The 20154-nt window shown below is 38.1% G+C and overlaps 1 protein-coding gene across 6 annotated transcripts; it reads left to right on the top strand.

The window, feature by feature from the left end:
* Positions 1-2280: 2280 nt before the first annotated feature.
* Positions 2281-15305, top strand: ing4 (inhibitor of growth family, member 4). 6 transcript variants are annotated; one of them, XM_077195279.1, is made up of 9 exons: positions 8320-8397; positions 8891-8962; positions 9312-9478; positions 9766-9880; positions 9989-10103; positions 10916-10951; positions 11085-11229; positions 13398-13459; positions 13863-15305. In XM_077195279.1, the coding sequence occupies exons 1-9, from the start codon at positions 8361-8363 to the stop codon at positions 13900-13902; spliced, it is 789 nt and encodes a 262-aa protein (XP_077051394.1). In that variant the 5' UTR covers positions 8320-8360; the 3' UTR covers positions 13903-15305. The 6 variants fall into 6 exon arrangements, with proteins under 6 accessions (XP_077051395.1, XP_077051397.1, XP_077051394.1 ...); XM_077195278.1 differs by having other exon boundaries at positions 9766-9895; XM_077195280.1 differs by lacking the exons at positions 8320-8397; positions 10916-10951 and adding an exon at positions 2281-2378 and having other exon boundaries at positions 9766-9895.
* The last annotated feature ends 4849 nt before the right edge of the window (positions 15306-20154 follow it).

Below are 20154 nucleotides of genomic sequence, written 5' to 3'. Positions count from 1 at the left end.
GGAACAAGTGACAACACTAAGACAAAGGTGGACTCAACTAGACAAGAGGGCGTGGTACAGGGAAACAAGGAGGCAGGAACAAAGGAGCACATGGCCAACACAAACAAAACGGTATGTTGAAGCACAACACAAACATAGAGACATGAAACAAAGACAACACAGACAAAGCTGCCAGGGCAGAACCCTGACAATACGCTGTTGAACACACACCGTCCTTGTAGACACAAAGGCTGCATCCATAATTGCATAAGGTGCTTCTCAATACTCTAATTAATGCTTCCTCATTTCCTCGCTCTTCCGTCCTCCAGCCCGTGACCCGGAAACTGATTGAATTCAGCCATCTTGAAGGACATCTCAATTCTCTAATTGGACTTGTGAGGAATGAGGTGTGAGGAAGCTTCCTAAAGAAGTCATTAGCGAGGATATACGGGTGTATCCTTCCCTCGCATCCTAAGGGGGTGGAGATTAGACGTGAGCATAAATACGAAATGAGAAGCACCCATACTCTCTTGAGTAGATACTTAATTTGAGTAATTACTAGGGCTGGGTAAAACATATCTATTTTTACGAATCGATATCGAATCTTAAATCCCAAGAATCGATTAGGCTAGTCATCCTGTTTTCAGTTGATGAATTAATGGAACATTGCAGCGTGCATCCCATCCAATAAATCGCAATAATCTCTGTGTTACTATTGATATGAAACAAAGTCTCAGATTTCAAATTACATCCATTTTCTTATGAAATTCAAAAACATAAATACCGTTTTGTCGCTGTGGCGTGAGATTGCTCTGGCACAGCTGAGCTCAAGAGAAGCAGCAGTGTGGAGCGCACATGATCTTCTCTTTCGCCTTAACAATACCAGTTACAGCACGAAATAAACATGAATGAGCATCTGAAAGTGTGTTAAAAGATAGAGTAAAACTTATCGAAATCCGTATCATGTTACATGGAATCGCTCAATCAGTGTTTCAACCATGGAAAGACGTCAGTAAAACAGCTTGTAAACAATGTCATGTAACATGTTTACTTCAGAAAAAAACATATCCAGTGACCATGAACTCGTTAGTCAGCTAGAAAAATGACCTCTAGAGAGGAGCATTTTGCTAAATATAGGCACCATATAACATTCATTATAATTTTTAATGTTCTTCAATATTTAATGCGTGTTTGAATAAATCTGGCAAGTTTTTATGACAGCCACCATTTAAATGTTTATTTTTCATATAACTTTATTATTATAAAAATAAATAAAAGTGTAATTTAAGTGTTTGTATACAAATCAGTTAATTTTTACCTTCAATAGTAGGCTAATGAAGCAGGCTACAACTGACTCCCATAGTTTAAAGCATTAGTTAAGAGATTTGTTTTCCTTGAGAAAATTTGCCATGTATTGTTGCCTACCTGATATCTAAAATAATCAATATTGAATCGAATCGAATTGCAAGCTTGTGAATCGAAATCGAATCGAATTGTGAAATTTGGGTCAATACCCAGCCCTAGTAATTACTTATTCTGGTGACCTATCAGAGTCAGTTGCGTCACTTCACCGCCATTCCCAAATCTTCTCCAATGGCCTCATGGGATAGTAAAGTGTATATACATCTTTAATCCAAGAATCAAAATAATAACCAGGAGAATAACTTTGAAGAAACACAACCACAAACTCACTGACATCAAACAGTGCAAGACCAGGAACAGACTGGAACTGAGGGCTTAAATGCATGGGCAAACAAAGAAGCTAATGAGATAATTAACAGAATACTCAACTCAATCAGAAACCATAATGACAAACAGGCAGGGAACAGAGAACTGAATTATTAACAAACTGGAAAGCTAACCTAGAAACACAGACATAAAACAAACCCAAAACATAATTATTTTCTTTTTAAACATGTAAAAAGAGAAAGAAGGTTTTACCTCTACCTCATTCTTTAAGCAAAAAGCTTACCCCTCTCTCTTCCTAAGTTGTGAGATTTTTTTCTTTTATCAAAAATGTCTTCACTTAGCATCAACTCTACAATTATTTCGCAACAAACCTTGTTAGCAAGTTGATTTAACATAGGTCAACTTACTCAAAGCAATCGTCAGACAGTCAAAACACCATTGATAGCACATCAACATACCAACAGCTTAATAAATTCAGAAGCCCACAGTGTTGACACGTCGTACTGTATAAATTACTCTACACGAATCAATGCCTCAACTTTCCCTAACACAAAAAAAGAGGCGTATACCTGACACTGAGGGAGATAAATAAAGGAAGAGGGAGGGAGAAGGCTCATCCAGACATCACAAAACCAACATTGGGACACCATATCATCATTTATTTATGCGCCCAACAGCTTGCCTGAAGTTACAGGAGGCTCTCTCAAAGGGTGAGTCATCCTTTTTTCACTCTCTCTTTCTCATTCTCCCTCCCTTTCTCCACCCTATCTCTCATTTTCAAAGCAGCGACTAACATCAAATTCACTTTGAGCCTGGGACTTCCTGTCTCTCTTGCCTATTTTGTGTTTGTGTATCAAATCATCTTATATGCACCATATATATTTAAGGTTGCATGCTGTCAACTTAACATTATTGTTGCATGCTTTTAGGCTACAATACATGCTTGCTACATACTGTCATGTTAATTGCATAACTATAAATAGCACTGAACATGTACTGACCTCCCAATGTTCTATAGAAGGCATGATGATGGTGGAAAATGCTCTGAACAATCCCCATAGCAAACTGCAGTACAGCCGCTGCAAATCCGATTTCTTCCCTTTACATTTGCAGTGTGAGTACATCTGCCCTGTGCTGTGCCGAAAGAGCTATAATTCAGACAGAGAGCCAGGCTCCGGCCCAGTTCTACTGCCCTTGGCTACGATCAATAACTCCATGTTAGACCAAAGTAATTCAGCAGGGTTTTATTCACTTGAACATTTCTTTGGCCCACGGAGAATGTGAATTAGCCAGAGATCGCAGCCCTGTCACTTTGTACCTGTGCAAGGGCTCTATAGTTCTACAAATGTGTTTGTTTCAAAGAGTTAGTTCGTCTCTATCTGTCCATCCATCCGTTCATCCATCCATCTATCTCAACCCAAGCATGCATGTTAGCATAAGGGCTTAGTTATAATATAATATAATACACTCACTGGCCTCTTTATTGGGTACCCCATTTTGCCTTCAGAACTGGCTTAACGCTTCGTGGCAAAAATTCAACAAGGGGTTGGAAACATTCATTAGAGATTTTGGTTCATTTTCACATGATAGCATCAATCAGTTGCTGAAGATTTGTCGTCTGCACATTCATGATGCGAATCTCCCGTTCCTCTACATTCCAGAGGTGCCCTATTGGTTTGAGATCTGGTGACTGTTAAGGCCATTTGTGTAGTGAACTCATTGTCATGTTCAAAAAAACAGTTTGAGATGATTTGAGCTTTGTGACAGCGCGTTATCCTGCTGAAAGTAGCCATCAGAAGATGGGTACACTGTGGTCATAAAGGGATGGACAATACTATAATATACTCAGGTTTAAAAGATGCTCAATTGGTACTAAGAGGCACAAAGTGTGCCAAGAAAAAAATCCCCACACCATTACAGCAGCAGCAGCCTGAACCGTTGATACAAGGCAGGATGAATCCATGCTTTTATGTTGTTTACGCCAAATTCTGACCCTACCATTTGAACGTCACAAGAGAAATCGAGACTTTTCAGACCAGGTAACGGTTTTCCAATCTTCTTGTCCAATTTTGGTGAGTCTGTGCGAATTGTAGCCTCAGTTTGCTGTTCTTAGACAGGAGTGGCACCTGGTGTGTATTCTGCTGCTGTAGCACATCTGCTTCAATGTTCGATGTATTGTGCATTTAGAGATGCTCTTCTGTAGATCTCAGTTGTAACAACTGGTTGCTGAGATACTGTTGCCTTTCTATCAGCTCGAACCAGTCTGGTCATTTTCCTCTGACCTCTGGCATCAACCAGGCATTTTTGCCAACAGACCTACCGCTTTTTCTCTTTTTCGGAACATTCTCTAGACATGATTGAAAATGTGTGAAAATCCCAGTAGATCAGCAGTTTCTGAAATACTCAAACCAGCCCGTCTGGCACCAACAACCGTGCCACTTTCAAAGACACTTAAATCACCTTCCTCCATTCTGATGCTCAGTTTTACTTCAGCAGATAGTCTTGACCATTTGTACATGCTTAAATGCATTGCATTACGTTAACGAGCAATTGCACAGCTGTACCTACTAAATAGGCTGGTGGTGAGTGTATAGTAATATAATATAATATAAAATAATAAACAATGTGAGGAAAATGGCTGAATCTGTGAGCAAATTTTAAACATAAGTAGAAATAAGCAGGTCAGATATTTTAAAATAATACTTTTTAAACTGGAGTTGTTTGGAAATACTTGTACATATACATACATAGCAGTAGGCTACGTTTCACAATTCAGCTCATGATCGACTTGTAGATTTGCCAATTCAAGAGCGAAAAAACAATCATATAAAGTATTTCTGGTAACCAATGTTTCGTGTCCCCTGATAGTCCCAAGAGGTAATAACGGTGGAAATCAAGTCACTCAAATAATATGATGGCATGCTACCCTAAATTAGTGCCAGGGGCATTGCGATTACCACTCTGTCTAGGAAAGAGTGCTTGTCTTCTCCCTTCTTAATTTGCTCAAGGGAGCATAAATGCTTATTAGCATTGCCACAGTAATTTCTCCTTGAGGGAGACCACTGACAACACCCACTAAACAGAGTCTTCCCTTAATACTTCATATGATACGTGGGTGTTAGCAAGGCAAAATTATGCCAGCTAGGCAGCTAGAGGAAACTTTGTGAGCTGCTTTATCTGAACCGACAATTCTTCTGCACCTGCTTAGGTTGAAAAAAAAGTGCTTTTAAAAATGGTAAAAGTGCTTGAAGAAAAAAAAAGAAAAAAGAAATCAGCATGCAAATAACGGCTTTTAAATTGTACTTTGCAAGTGATAATCTCGCTAGATCTTAATTACGGTTCATTTACTGCTATTTAAAAAAATAATGATTCAGCAGCATAGCTGATTCACAGTGGCATGCTTACCAGACAAAGTCTTGAATATATATGCGAATACAAGTCCAAGCAATTTTAAAATAAAGAGGAAGCCTGTTTAGACATGCATCTCGATTTGGAAAGCAGCAGATTGATGTTCTTTTGGCAGTCCTGTGAGGTGACATATTGTGCCAGCCCTTGCTTAAATGAGATTGAGTATCCTCTACATACTGCACAACACAATCTCAAATCATAACTGCTCTACTGTAGTCTTGCTGTCACCTTCACTTCTCTTATGTGTTTATTGGAATAATGACTGTACTGGGAGAGTCTGGCTATATAACCACACTCCCTGGAGCTCAATCTCCAGGTTCTCTTGCTAAACTGTTCGTAGACTATTGACTATTGCCCTCTTCTGGTGAAAACTACACACTACACGCCAGGAAAAGCTATTGTAAGGCCAATAGAGACTAGATTATGCTGGTACTGTCATGAACAACACTAAAACAATTTTGTCCTATTGGCCCTATGATAAGGGGGACCCATTGAGGTCATGTGTGGGAAATATGAGGAAAGATACTCCCCTTAACAACAATGTGCAATTACTTATTTATTATTATTATTATTATTATTATCCAATGTGATATTAAGGGAAATAAATAGAAAACTGCTAATTTAGTTCTCATTTTATTTATTTTTTGAGATGGCCCCTGGCCTGAATAATTGAATAATGACAAAAAAGCAGCAGTTAAAGAGATTCAACTGAAAGGTAAATGTATTCTTAGGGGCAGGTATAAAAATATAATTATTTAATTGCCCATATTTTAATTGAAGATATAGTATATCATAAATGCGACACTATTCATTTAAACTGACTGATTTCACTCAACTAGCCTACAGGTTTTAATGAATAGCAAATGAATGTACATGATCTAACTCATGCAATTGTTGAATTATAATTACAATACAAATTAGATAAAACAATAATAACAATAGCAACATGCCACTCGGTGCCTTCAATTCGGGGTCGGGACATTCTTACCCCAAGTGTCTAATTTTATTTTTTCACTTTAAAATAAAAACATTATATATACAGTGTATATATATATATATATATACAGTGTATATATATATATATATATATATATATATATATATATATATATATATATATATATATATATATATATATATATATATATATATATTTAATATTCCATAATATAATGGCATATACCCTTGGAAAAGTAAAGTAAGGGATTACTCGTAATTTTTCTGTAATTTAATTACAATCACTTTTGATGTAATTGGATTAAATACTATAGACTATTCTATATAAAACAGTAGTGGATTTAACATTTTAACATGAGATGTTAAAATGTATGTTTTTAATGTAACCTTATAACTTTAAGTAGGAAGAAGAATCATTTAAATAATTTATGCAATTATATATAATTGATTTGAAAGTATTAAAAGAGCAACTTCGTGTCTATCCTTGTACTGTTCAACTGGTCGAGGTTGATATGATTTAGAAAGTAATTAGTACCGTAATCTAATTACATTGTTGAAGATGTAATTGCTAGAAATTGATAACAACCCCATTAAAAAAAAATTTGGGCATTTTGTAAAATGCCTTAAACACTAAACTTGTTCATTCTCTTGAACCTTTATTTAACTGACAAAAGTGCAAAGAAAAGATTTCCAGAGTTTTCACTGACCAACTTCATTCTATTTTTAGTATATAAACACATTTTTATGTTTAATGGCTACAACAAACCCCAAAAAAGTTGTGACAGAGGCAAAATAAAAGTGAAAAGATTATAAATCCAAGTCAAACCGTTTTGAAACAATTAGCAGGTGAATTGGTAATGAGGGTAAGTAGGTGAGGGTATTGTGATTATTGTGAGGGCATTGAGGGTATTGGGTATAAACGGAAGATCCACCAAAGTCTTGGTCTTTGCAAGCAAAGATGGGTCATTTGCCAAATTTCATGAGAGAATTGTCAAACAATACAAAAATCCCATTTCTCAATGCAAGATTGCAAAGAATTGAGATCTTTCACCATCTACATAATATTGTGAAAAGATTCAGAGAATCCAGAGAAATCTCAGTCTGTGTAGGGCAAGGAGACCTCTGTTGAATGTGCGTGACCTTCGAGCCCTCAGATGGTAGGCTATTACATGAGAAACCATCCTCCTATTGTGTTAAATACAGGTTAAGTTACAGCTTTTTTTTGGGAAGAACAGACATCCAGTTCTCAGTCCCAAAGACGAAAGGGACTTTTGTTCCGCGACATCTTTAGGGGTGTGAAAATGTAATGTTGATGTCTCTACAATAACATACCAGTGTGTAAAACTCATGGATGTATTTTGGATGTAAGCCAGAGTGGTGAGCCTATGCCTCTGACTTTATATAGCCTACTTTACATAGTTTTGAAAATCCAGCGTTTAGTTGATCCTGTTGCACTCAATATCACAGTTGTAAACAAAACAGCTTTCTTCTTCCATGGGGGGGTTTGGCGTCACGGCATCTTTGTTTCCAGGCGGACTGTTAAAAAATGTGACACACACACACACACACGTCTCCCGGAAATCCTGTAGAATTTAACCAATCAGATGATGACTTAACTCCTGAAGTTTTTCCAATTCTGTGTGCTATGCATCAGACGTTTAGCCAACGATCGGCGTGACGGGTGTGACATCTGAAGCTGAGACTGCACAGTGGATAACATGCCTCTGTTTCAACTTTTTTTGGAGTTTGTTTCAGCCATCAAAATCAAAATTTGTTCATATTTACAAAATACAATTTGTTGGTCAGTGAAACCATTAGAAATCTTTCTTTGTACTTTTGTCAGTTAGCCTAAATAAAGGTTAAAGAGAACGAACAAATCACAGATTCTTGATTTTATTGCATTGTACAAAATGTCCCAACTTTACTGTAAATGGGGTTACATTTTTAGAGTAACTACACTGCCTCTGACTAAATCTATCAAATGTTGATTTTCAGATGAAGTAGAGCATAGACTTTCATCAAATGCGTTGAGACCATTGGTTAAGAGAAAAAATAAGGTAGGCCTACAATCTCATACCCTCAAAAATTTTCAAAATGAGGTCTCACGCACACTGCCATTTATTTCTAGTATCTTTTCGATTTTGCTATTTACCATAGAACATATCTCAGAACATACAAAGAGGAATTTTAACATTCTGTTTCAACATACTTCCAAGTAGATGAAAGGGGTCTACAGACACCCCCTAATCATTAGCCCCCAGCCCCCCTACCCAGGTTCCAGAGGACTTCCGGTAATACCGGAAGAACCTTTGTTTGTGTATGTCAAGATGGCGGCTGGAATGTATCTAGAGCACTATTTGGACAGTAAGACTATTGTCTTTCTTTCGATATTCATCCCCATAAATAAACATCTTCCGTGTTCACATTGTCCAGCATGTCTGCACGTCTCACACACATACACAATTTACAAAAAAACCATCGCGCAACGAAACGACCCAAAACAGCGCTAATAAAGACATTAGTACGGTAATTGGGCTCTGAAGCTAACGGGCTAACGGTATTTAAACACTGATATGATGTGAATGATAGTTTTGTAGATTTGTTTGGTGGTTGCGGTGCCGATAAATGTGACAACGTGTGCTGTTAAAACATTTAAACAATGTAATTAAATACCTGGGAACATTAAAGCTCAGTGTCAAGCATTAAATGCAGTGTTTCAGCTCAATCGAATTCGCTTGTACTCGTACAGATTGAGATCGTTTATTGTAGTGCTGGTTTGCAAAGGCGCTGAGCCTCGTGGACTTATTTATTACTTGATATTTGTGTAGAAGATTCATATGTCACTTGATCTGTTTAGGCATAGAGAATTTGCCCTTTGAACTGCAGAGGAACTTCCAGCTGATGCGAGATCTGGACCAGAGGACAGAGGGTGAGTCTACACTGTAGACCTGCCTCTAAATCAATACAGTAATATTGAATAATATCTTTATATCAATATTACATGTTTATTTTGCGTGATTTATTATGTGGAATAGTAAATCTCTTCTTATGTGGTTATTTTAGAGTCCGTTACTCATCTTACATGAAGCCTACTTATTACAGTACTTAAAGTTAATTGCATAACTGTAAATTGCGTTATTTCAAGCAACTAACCCTAAACCAAAACTAATTGTATAGTAAATGCATGTTGTTGATTAACATTACTCACTAGTATTTATTTTATAATTACACTGTAACAGGGGCATCTTAAAATAAAGTTACATTTCTTCTTTCTGTAGATCTGAAAGGACAGATTGATTCTCTGGCTCGTGAATACACAGCAAACGCTCGGACATTGTCCTCCGAACAGAAGCTCTCGTTGTTAAGACAAATCCAGCAGTCTTATGGGAAGTGCAAGGAGTTTGGAGATGACAAGGTCCAGCTTGCGATGCAAACCTATGAGATGGTTAGTGTGAATTTTGCTCATTGCTAATGAATGTTATAACTCCTGCAAATTTCTGTTTAAAATATGTTATAAACGTTATTTTAAATTAGGATACATTTTCACAATATTTTGATCAATTAAAAGCAGCCTTGGTGAGCATAAGAGTCTAATATCAAAAACATTAAAATAAATTGTATCGACCCAAACTTTCAATGATAGTGAATATTAAATGTATTGTAAAATGTATCTGAAATGTACATTTAGAACTCCATATGGTGCATCACACTTCATTTATTCTATGGTTTTAGGTGGATAAGCATATCAGAAGGTTGGATACAGACCTGGCTCGCTTTGAGGCTGACCTCAAGGAGAAACAGATAGAAAGCACCGATTATGACTCTACCTCTAGCAAGGGCAACAAGAGTGAGTGCAACATAGGTACTTATGTCTATTAGTGCTGTTCTGACACATGCACATCTCATATGTGAATCTCATACATCAACAGTGTTTCTGACGGTTTATTGTTTGAAGGTGATCATCGAGGACCCAAGAAGAAGGAGGTGACTCGCACTAGGTCAAAGGTGAAGAACTCTGATGATGATTGCAGCACCAAGAGCGGACAGAAGAAAGTCAAACTCACGCAAGGGTGAGAATCACATATGTTTTTTATGATATTTCTGTTTTTATAGGTAAAATGTAATTTTTTTGCCACTTGTGATGCTGAACAGAATTGTAGAAACATTTTTTTTAAACGTATTTGCCTTTTTAATTGTTTGTGCCTTGTAATATTTCTGCTTTGTACACTTAGTACATAAATACCATTCAAAGGTTTTGTTTTGTTCTGTCTTTCAAAAGGAATTAATACTTTTATTAAGCAAGGACAGTTAAATTGATCAAAAAGTGACAGTAAAGACTTTAACAGATTCCTTTTTCAAATAAATGCACTTCTTTAGAACTTTTATTTGTCGGAGAATCCTGAAATAAAATCCATCGCAGGTTCCATCAAAATATTAAGCTGCACAATTCATGTTTTCAGCATTGATAATAAGAAATGTTTCTTGAGCACCATATCAGCATATTATAATTATTTCGGAAAGGATCATGTGTCACTAATGACTGGATGAATGATACTGAAAGTTCAGCTTTCACAGGAATAAATTACCAGTTACAGTTAAAACAGTTGTAATAATAAATGCAGCCTTGGTGAGCATAAGAGGCTTCTTTCAAAAACATTTTTAAAAAAATCTTACAGACCCCATACTTTTAAATGGTAGTGTATGTGCCACAGACAGGATAAGTTTTGTTTTATTTTTCATCTTTTAATAGAGATTTGTTCAGACTGTAAGTCATAGACTGTTTGTGATGTTGAATAGATTTCAAAGGAGAGGGGAGCTGGAGCCTCCCAACATGTACATAAATATCTGAGAAGTTGTTTTGAAATACATTTTTAATGTTTAGAAATACCAAAGCGTTAGCGGTTTGCCCTACAGCCTGGTAAGCAGCATTTACTTTTGCCTTTCTAACTGTTTCTGTCAATAAAAGTGGGGGGAAAAAATAATAAAATTGTATTAAGACTTAGAGGTGGAAAAAATGGAACTCCGATTTACTAGTTCCTTTTAAATTCCAGCTCTGAGTTTTCAACCCCGGCTGTGAACTTTGGAAACGTGCACCCCTCGGATGTGTTGGACATGCCAGTGGACCCCAACGAGCCCACCTATTGTCTCTGCCACCAGGTTTCATACGGAGAGATGATTGGCTGTGACAATACAGACGTGAGTCTCCTTCCTCATGCACTGTGACAGAGGCCAACATGCTCACAGCCTCAAATACCTTATTTCTTACATATAGATATTTATTCTATATTTGTTTTATTATATTTATTTCCCCATTAAAAGTTAAAATGGAGGTTAAATACCTATTCATGTACCAGGGCTCCAGACTGTGCAAAAATATTATTATATTTATCTTTATATTATATTATTATGTCATATTGTTGCTGAGAACACCATCGGCGACAAGATACATTTACACGTTTTACATTATTTCAAAATTGGCTTGTAATGCCTTTTTTTCCTCTGATGAGAGCCTTTCACATCTTTTGTTGTATTGACATTATAAATGAGATGATGTGAATCAGTGTTTCAGTGGGGAAAAAACACTGAGTTTGATTGCCAACATGGGCACAAGGAAAGCGAGGATCAATGTCAAAATGAAATGAATCATCACTGTCGAACAGCAACACTGATAAAAAAAGCAGGAGACGCATAGGATCATCAATGAATGAACACCCTAGTAAAAGTACAGAAAGGCCGTGTCTATTCGTGCACACATCGTGGATAAACTACAACTGGTAAACATGTTAACTGTGTGGACGCTAACAATAACGTTCACAAATCCCGTTTTTTAAACGATACTGATATCAATTCTTAATCAATTCTTGTTTTCTGTTATGCTCATGCCATCCAATAATTGCATGCTTTGTTACTTTTAATATGATTGCTACTTTTAATAAAACAATATCTCAGTTTTTAAATTCTGTCTCTTTAATATACCGTGACCGATCACTGTAGCGCCTCAAGCGGCACGTGAACCGATTAGCTCTTTTTTACTACTAGTTATAAAATAAACATATATAAACAAAATAAACATCAGAAGGTATGTTGAAAGATACAGTACAACTTGTTGTACAAAAACATTACAACAAATGTTTTATGTCTCATGCAATAGCTCAGTTAGTGTTTCAACCATGAAAAGACGTCAATAAAACCTCTTGAGAACAATATGTCACATAATTTACCTCACAATAGCCATTAAATGTCCATAAACTGGTTAGTCATTAAATACATGCACTATATTACATATCTATTATATTTTTACTTGGTTTTTTTAGGTTATTTTAACCTATTGTCTACATGATGAGAAAGAATCGAAGGAGCTAAAAATAAAATTTAGCATTACCTATTTGAATGTGAAGAGCTGCCTTTCACCAAACTACACTCAATGGCCAAGTGATGCTTAATATTTTCCCTGTGTTCCTGACACTGGATCCGATTCTGTGTAAAGAACAACTATTTATGACTGTATATTTATCACAGGTGGTTGAAGCAGACGAGGAAGTAGGATCCATTTGCAGCATTACTTTATTTACACAAACTCAAACTATACAAACGTAAACTCAGACTAAGGAGACAGGACTAGGGAACAAAACAACCAGCATACAACATTAAGGACTGACAAATACTGAACTAGAAACACAGGCTTAAATACAAGGGCAAACAAGCTAAACAAGATAACAAGAGGGTGTGGCTAATAGGAAGCACCTGGGAAGACTAATGCTGCGTCCCAATTCGCCTACTATCCGTCCTAAATGGTATTCGAAAATAGAATTAGTACGTCCCAAATCGTAGTATGTTGAAATGAGTGTTCCAAAAAATATCCGGATGGTCTACTATTTACGGTCAGAATCCGAAGTGCAGATCGATGCACACTCTAACGACTAATATTGCCCACAACCCATTGTGTGCGGGAGGGAGGAGCTTAAAAACATAACGGGGAGCTGCTAAACATGAAACAAGACAGAAACACAGACTAAGACTAGACTTATGACAATATTGTTCTCAAGTTGGAAAAGCCATCCAGTTCCCACTTCAAGTGATGGTTATTTCCAGTTGATGCTGAAAAAGGCTAAAATTACTAAAATTAAAGTGTTTAAAAATTAACACCTCTTACAAAAAGGTGTTCCTCTTGCAAAAAATTATTTGGCACATTTTTTTTTACTTTTAGGGACCATTGGCTCCTTAATATATTTTTTTGTCTGGAGCCTTGTAGTGTGTACTGGAAACTTCATTTCTTGATCGCAATGTTATATTAGAGCCGATTCCTATACATTTGTATTCAGAGTTAATATGCTCATGTTAAATATGTGTTTCTCTTTCTTTAGTGTTCTATCGAGTGGTTCCACTTTGCCTGTGTGGGTCTGACCACCAAGCCCAGGGGGAAATGGTTAGTAGTCGTGATTTTGCCCTTGAAACTGATGCAATTCAATGCTGCCGTACATCAGTGTAGAAACAGACACCTTAGTCTAAAGTAACTCACAAAATAAAGCAATATTGAATAGTGGTTTTAGTGAATATCATTGTGAATAATCATGATTAATCGATTCTAAAATAAAAGTTTGTGGTCATATAGCCTAATATATGTGTGTGTGTATATTATTAGATATATATATATATATATATATATATATATATATATATATATATATATATATATATATATATATAATTTATATACACATATTATATAAACTTATTTTAGAATCGATTAATCGCGATTAATTGATTTGACAGCACTAACGAATACATTGGTATATTTCAACATTTACCTAATTTTTCTTCTTCATTAGGTACTGCCCAAGATGTTCACAGGAACGGAAGAAAAAATGAACATGCAAAACAAAAGAATTCACAGAGAGGGAGGTAGAGGCCGACGCAAGGGTTGAAAGTGTTTTTAAGGCCCTCCATAGACTAATATAGATCCACTCATTGCTTAATCTGGTGCTTGTCATCCTCTTTTCCATCTTCACATCCCTCTCTCAGCCAGACAGTATGAAGGGATTACGGGTGAAGATGAAGGAGGTGTAGTTTTTAATTTATGTATTCAATAATGAAGATGACTTTTGTTATGGAGTATTTTTGATTTGTTTTGGTTCTGCATTATTTTATATGCTTATATTTTCGGTTTGTTTATTTAGATTGTCTTTTATAAAGCTAATTTTAAACACATGAACTCAGCAAAACAGTCAGGGAGTGTATCAACACTTGATCTCACAGTTCTTTTTGATGGTTTTAATTCCAGACTGGATAATTGCTGTCAGTATCGTTCTCAGACGGTTTCTAATATGGGATCATTTCCTACTAGTCTCAGTTTTTGCCTTTTAAAAAGTGGAACAGGTCCCAGAACGCGCTTGAAACCGATCCCTTACCTAACTTATTTTCTCATTTCAATATTCATAAAAGGGCAAGAGTTATATCAATTTACCTCACCAGATCTGACATGTTTATATGACAAAAAAAAACCTGCTCACTGGGATCATTTAACTTGATTTTTACTCACACTCAGTACAGAGCCTTTCCACTATTGTGTCTTTGTCTTACATTCATTAATCCTGCACTTGAAGACCACCTCTTCTCTTCAGGTCCATTCCACAACTGTAGATTTCAATGCAGACAATTTTTGGTGCTTATGGTCAAACACTACGTATTGACTCGGTCGTATTCCAGACTGTTGAAAAGCATTAACACAGCATGTAATGTTCAATTGAACACCTGGTCATTAAATGCATTTTCTTTTGTAACCTATGAATTAACTCTAGTATTGCTGCGAGTTAAGCAGCTGGGTTTTTTGCGACTGGATTTTGGTGCTTATGAATATATTAAAGATGATGTGTTTGGTCTGGTTAAATGCGTAAAATACACAATACAGCTTACAATGGTTCTCAGTGATTGTGTCGACGTTGTTAAAGCGGTTTGATACTTTCTGCGAGATGTCAGAACCAAATGTGTTGATATCAACTTGTATGTAGGATTCGGTTGTTTTAATAAAGCAATTACAGGTGTGTCAGACAATGCAAACAGTTTCAAAACCTGGTGCTACACTGTGTGCTTTGCCGGTTCTAATTGATTATATTGTCTGGTGTACGATGAAGGGTTTGTGTCATGTGTTTATTGCCTTTGTGATGTTGCTTTGTGATTTGATTGTTCCTGATATTCTAGAGTACTGTACTAATGTCAGATAATGGTTCTGGTGTCTTCCATGCTGAATGAACAATGCCTGATTCTGAAAGCGACACTGTGTCTGTTGGTCATTATTTTATTCGTTCTGGCTTTTTTAAATGTTATGGTCAGAAAAGTAAAAACGTAGTGTAAAATATTTCAAGTAATCTCAGTATTTAATAATATAATTTAAATATATAATTTAACAATATTTTTGATATACACTATTGTTCAAAAGTTTGGGGTCAGTAAGATTGTTTAATTTTTGTAATATGTTTCAAGACAATAAAATTACAGTAAAAACAGTAATATTGTGAAATATTACAATTTAAAATAACCTTTCTATTTTAATATATTTTAAAATGTAAATTATTCATGTGATGGCAAAGCTGAATTTTCAGCATCATTACTCCAGTAACATTTCTCATTATTATCAATGTTGAAAACAGTTGTGCTGCTTAACATTTTTGTGGGAACTGAGATACATTTATTCTTTAATAAACAGAAACATTAATAAAAGAACAGCATTTATTTTAAATATAAATCTTTTACAACATTATAAATGTTCAGTGTCATTTTTGTTCAAGTTAATACATTCTCTCTGAATAAAAGTATTAATTTCTTTCAAAGTAAAAACGGGAATACATTTAAACGGTAGTATATGGTGGCATAGCCTCTGAAATATCTATAGAGACATTGCAATGTAAAGGTAAGTCCACAATAGTGTAAAACTGCATTGCAGTTCTCATACAAACCACTAGAAGCACCCTATCACTTGTAAGAGATTCACGTTGTGCAATGCTGCAGTGATGCTACCCTAATGCTGCTTGTGGTCCTGATGCTGCTAAAGTACATCCATGGACTTAAGACCTTTAATGTAAATCGTTTTGTCAGCACATACTGCTGAAAGTAAAACAAATATAATACAAAATTTGGAAATGCATTGCATGAAGAGCTAATGCACCTTTAATAGGGTGCGGCAGCCTGCAGAGAGCGTCATTAGCTGTTGTTGCCGTCTAGTGACACTCAAGGGGAATTGCATTGTTATTATTAACTGCTGCTACACATACAAATTGGCCATTACTTTAACTAGAACTAACTAAATGAATTAAATAATTTCTGCATGTACACAGTTAAAATGGTGTAGGTTTCAGAAAGTCTTTAAAAATGTTCACTGGCTTCATGGCATGCATATTATAAGACACGTTGATCTTCCGTAAGGAAATGTGTTTGACATAAAAAAACAACAACAGTGCATTTCTTATTTATTGAGCAAGATGCCAGATGCCAGATAAAACATCATTCTAACCTACACAAAGACTGCCAAGGCTTTGGGCAAAGTAATCCCAGATCTCAATGAGGATATGTAGACACTATAACATATGATGTGCAAATGGAATCAGTATAGGCTACAATTTATGGAAGAACTTTCTTCAGAAGAATATATATGACTATGTGCGCTCCAGCTATCAGACAGATAGATTGATCAAAAGCATGGAATAATTATGATTTTAATTGAAATTTTTTTTATTATTGTTTTTGAAAAAAGTCTTTTATGCTCATCGAGGCATTTATATTATCAAAAATACAAAAAAAAGTTTGTATAAAGAAAGAAATCATTAAAGTATTAAAATGTTTTAAAAGTGACAGTAAAGACATTTATAATGTTATAAAAAGATTGTTTTTTAAATAAATGTTTTCATTGAACTTTCTATTCATCAAAAAATTCTGGAAAAAAATGTATCAAGGTTTCCACAAAAATATAATGCATCAAAAACATAACTAATAATAAGAACCATTAATAACTGAGCACTAACAACGTAACTGATCATATCTGAGCAGCAAATCAGCATATAGAATGTTTTCTGAAGGATCGTGTGACACTAATTATATAATGATGCTGAAAATTCAGCTTTGCCATCACAGGAATAAATTACATTTTCAAGTATATTCAAATAGAAAACAGTTATTTAAAATCGTAATATTATTTCACACTATTACTGTTTTTACTGTATTTTCACTTTGGTGAGCATAAAAGACTTCTTTCAAAAACAAATTTTGGACCAGTATACTATAAATAGACATAAGCCACATCCACTGAGAAAAGTGTTCCCTTTCGTAGTCACTACGAGTTCCGTCGTGACGACGAATGGGATTTCGCTTAGAAAGCCTATCGACTTTGAGTATTACAAAACGAGCCAATGGCAAAAAAATGCCATGGGTCTGCGGAGTTTGCATAGCGTATCTCCGCCCCGGCTCATTCGGCAGTGCTGCCACCTTTGGGTGTGCATTTGGCATTTGTCGAGATGGATCCTGAGTCTGCTCCACTATGGTCGGTGGCAATGCCCCTAGCGGAGGTTGCCACCCTACTTGCGAAGGGTACGATCGAGACTGTCCGTCCAGCCGAAATGAGGTCCGGGTTGTACAGCCCCTACTTCATTGTCCCGAAGAAATCCGGTGGGTCACGGCCAATCCTGGACTTGCGCTTCTTGAACCGCTCCCTTCACAGACTGCCATTCAAGATGCTCATGGCCAAATGCATTTTCGAATGAGTGCGGCCACAGGATTGGTTTGCAGCGATCAACCTGAAGGATGCCTACTTTCATGTCTCCATTCTTTCTCGACACAGACCGTTTCTACGGTTTGCTTTCGAGGGGCAGGCATATCAGTACGTGGTTCTCCCATTCGGGCTATCCCTGTCTCCTCGCCTCTTCACGAAGGTCGTTGAGGCAGCCCTTGTTCCACTACGGGAACACGGGGTTCGCTTCCTGAACTATCTTGACGACTGGCTGATCCTAGCTCAATCTCGAGACCAGGTTTGCGAACACAGGGATCTAGTGCTCCGGCACCTAGCTCGTCTGGGCCTTCGGGTCAACTGGGAAAAGAGCAAACTTTGCCCGTGCAGAGGATCTCTTTTCTCGGTATGGAAATCGACTCGGTTGCGAGCGCGCGCAATCACTGCTGACTTGCCTGAGACAAATCAAGGGCAAGAGTGCGGTTCCACTGAAGTTATTTCAGAGGCTCCTGGGGCATATGGCATCCGCAGCCGCAGCAACGCCGCTTACATTGCTTCATATGAGACCGCTTCAGCTCTGGCTTCGCGACCCAGTCCCGAGGTGGGCATGACAACATGGCACGCTCCGAGTTCCAGTGACTCCGACCTGCCGTCAGACCTTCACCGCTTGGTCGAACCTCAGCTTTCTACGGGCCGGAGTGCCCCTGGAACAAGTTTCCAGGCATGTTGTTGTCTCGGCAGATGCCTCCACCACGGGCTGGGGCGCCATTTGCAATGGACATGCTGCCGCAGGCTCCTGGACAGGACCCCAGCGCCTTTGGCATGTCAATTGCCTCGAGTTGCTGGCAGTACGCCTTGCTCTGCACCGCTTCCTTGCGCTGCTCAAGGGTCAACACGTACTAGTCCGCTCAGACAATACCGCAACAGTAGCGTACATCAACCGACAAGGTGGTCTGCGCTCCCGCCGTATGTCGCAACTGGCCCGCCACCTCCTCTTATGGAGTCAGAAGCATCTGAGGCCGCTTCGAGCCATTTATATTCCGGGAAACCTGAACTGTGCAGCCGACGAGCTGTCACGGCTTCAGCCTCTTCCTGGAGAATGGCGACTCCATCCCCAGTCAGTCCAGCTGAGTTGGGATCAGTTCGGGGACACTCAGGTAAACCTGTTTCCCTCCCACGACTCGTCCCATTGCGACCTGTATTACTCCCTGACCGAGGGCACACTCAGCACGGACGTACTGGCGCACAGCTGGCCACGGGGCCTCCGTAAATATGCGTTTCCCCCAGTGAGCCTTCTTTCACAGACCTTGTGCAAGATCAGGGAGGATGAGGAGCAGGTTATCTTGGTTGCACCTCACTGGCCCACCCAGACCTGGTTCTCCGAACTTGTACTCCTCGTGATAGCACCTCCCTGGCCAATTCCTCTGAGGAAGGAATTTTTTTTCTCAGGGACGGGCACCCTATGGCACCCTCGTCCCGATCTTTGGAACCTCCACATGTGGCTCCTGGACGGGAGGAGGCAGGTTTGAGTACCCTACCACCAGCGGTGGTGGCTACCATCGCTTCCACTAGAGCATCATCCACGAGACATGCCTATGCGTTGAAGTGGAACCTTTTCGTCAACTGGTGCTCTTCTCACCGAGAAGACCCCAGGAAATGCCCGATCAGTGTCGTTCTTTCCTTCCTGCAAGATGGATTGGAGCGAAGGCTGTCTCCCTCCAACCTGAAAGTGTATGTTGCCGCTATCGCCGCACATCACGACGCAGTCAATGGTAAGTCCGTGGGAAAGCACAACCTGATCATCAGGTTCCTGAGAGTAGCGAGGAGACTGAATCCTCCTCGCCCTCCTCTCTTTCCCTCTTGGGACCCTCTCAGTGTTTCTAATTGCCCTGCTGAGTGCTCCATTTGAGACTCTGCAATCAGTGGAGCTTAAGTTCCTGTCAATTAAGACAGTACTCCTGGTTGCATTGGCCTCTATCAAGAGGGTAGGGGACCTGCACGCATTTTCCGTTGACGACGCTTGCCTGGAATTCGGGCTGGCCTACTCTCACGTGATCCTGAGACCCCGGCCTGGATATTTATTTATTTATTTATTTAAGAGGGACAGTGTATGGCATTCAGCCATACCAGAATTAGCTACAAGCTAAATTTCATCTGTAGTCCCTGGGCAGGAAAGGAAAACATACAATTAACAATCCAACAAACACATATAAATATACCATAAAACATCATCACACAAGCTTCTTGGAACCCTAGGCAGGAATAGGACATACAATTGACAATCCAACAAACACATATAATGTATATGTGTCCTCAGTGTTCGCACCACTCCCTTTCAAGATCAGGTGGTGAACCTGTAAGCGCTGCCCTTAGAGGAGGCAGAACCATCCTTGGCACTGCTCTGTCCA

Source organism: Siphateles boraxobius, unplaced genomic scaffold (genome assembly GCF_051911475.1).
Source record: "Siphateles boraxobius isolate OS27281-9 unplaced genomic scaffold, OSU_SipBor_1 33, whole genome shotgun sequence".
NCBI classification, from domain to species: Eukaryota; Metazoa; Chordata; class Actinopteri; order Cypriniformes; family Leuciscidae; genus Siphateles; species Siphateles boraxobius.
The sequence above is the reverse complement of the archived record's forward strand: the minus strand, read 5'-3'. Positions and strand labels throughout refer to the sequence as shown.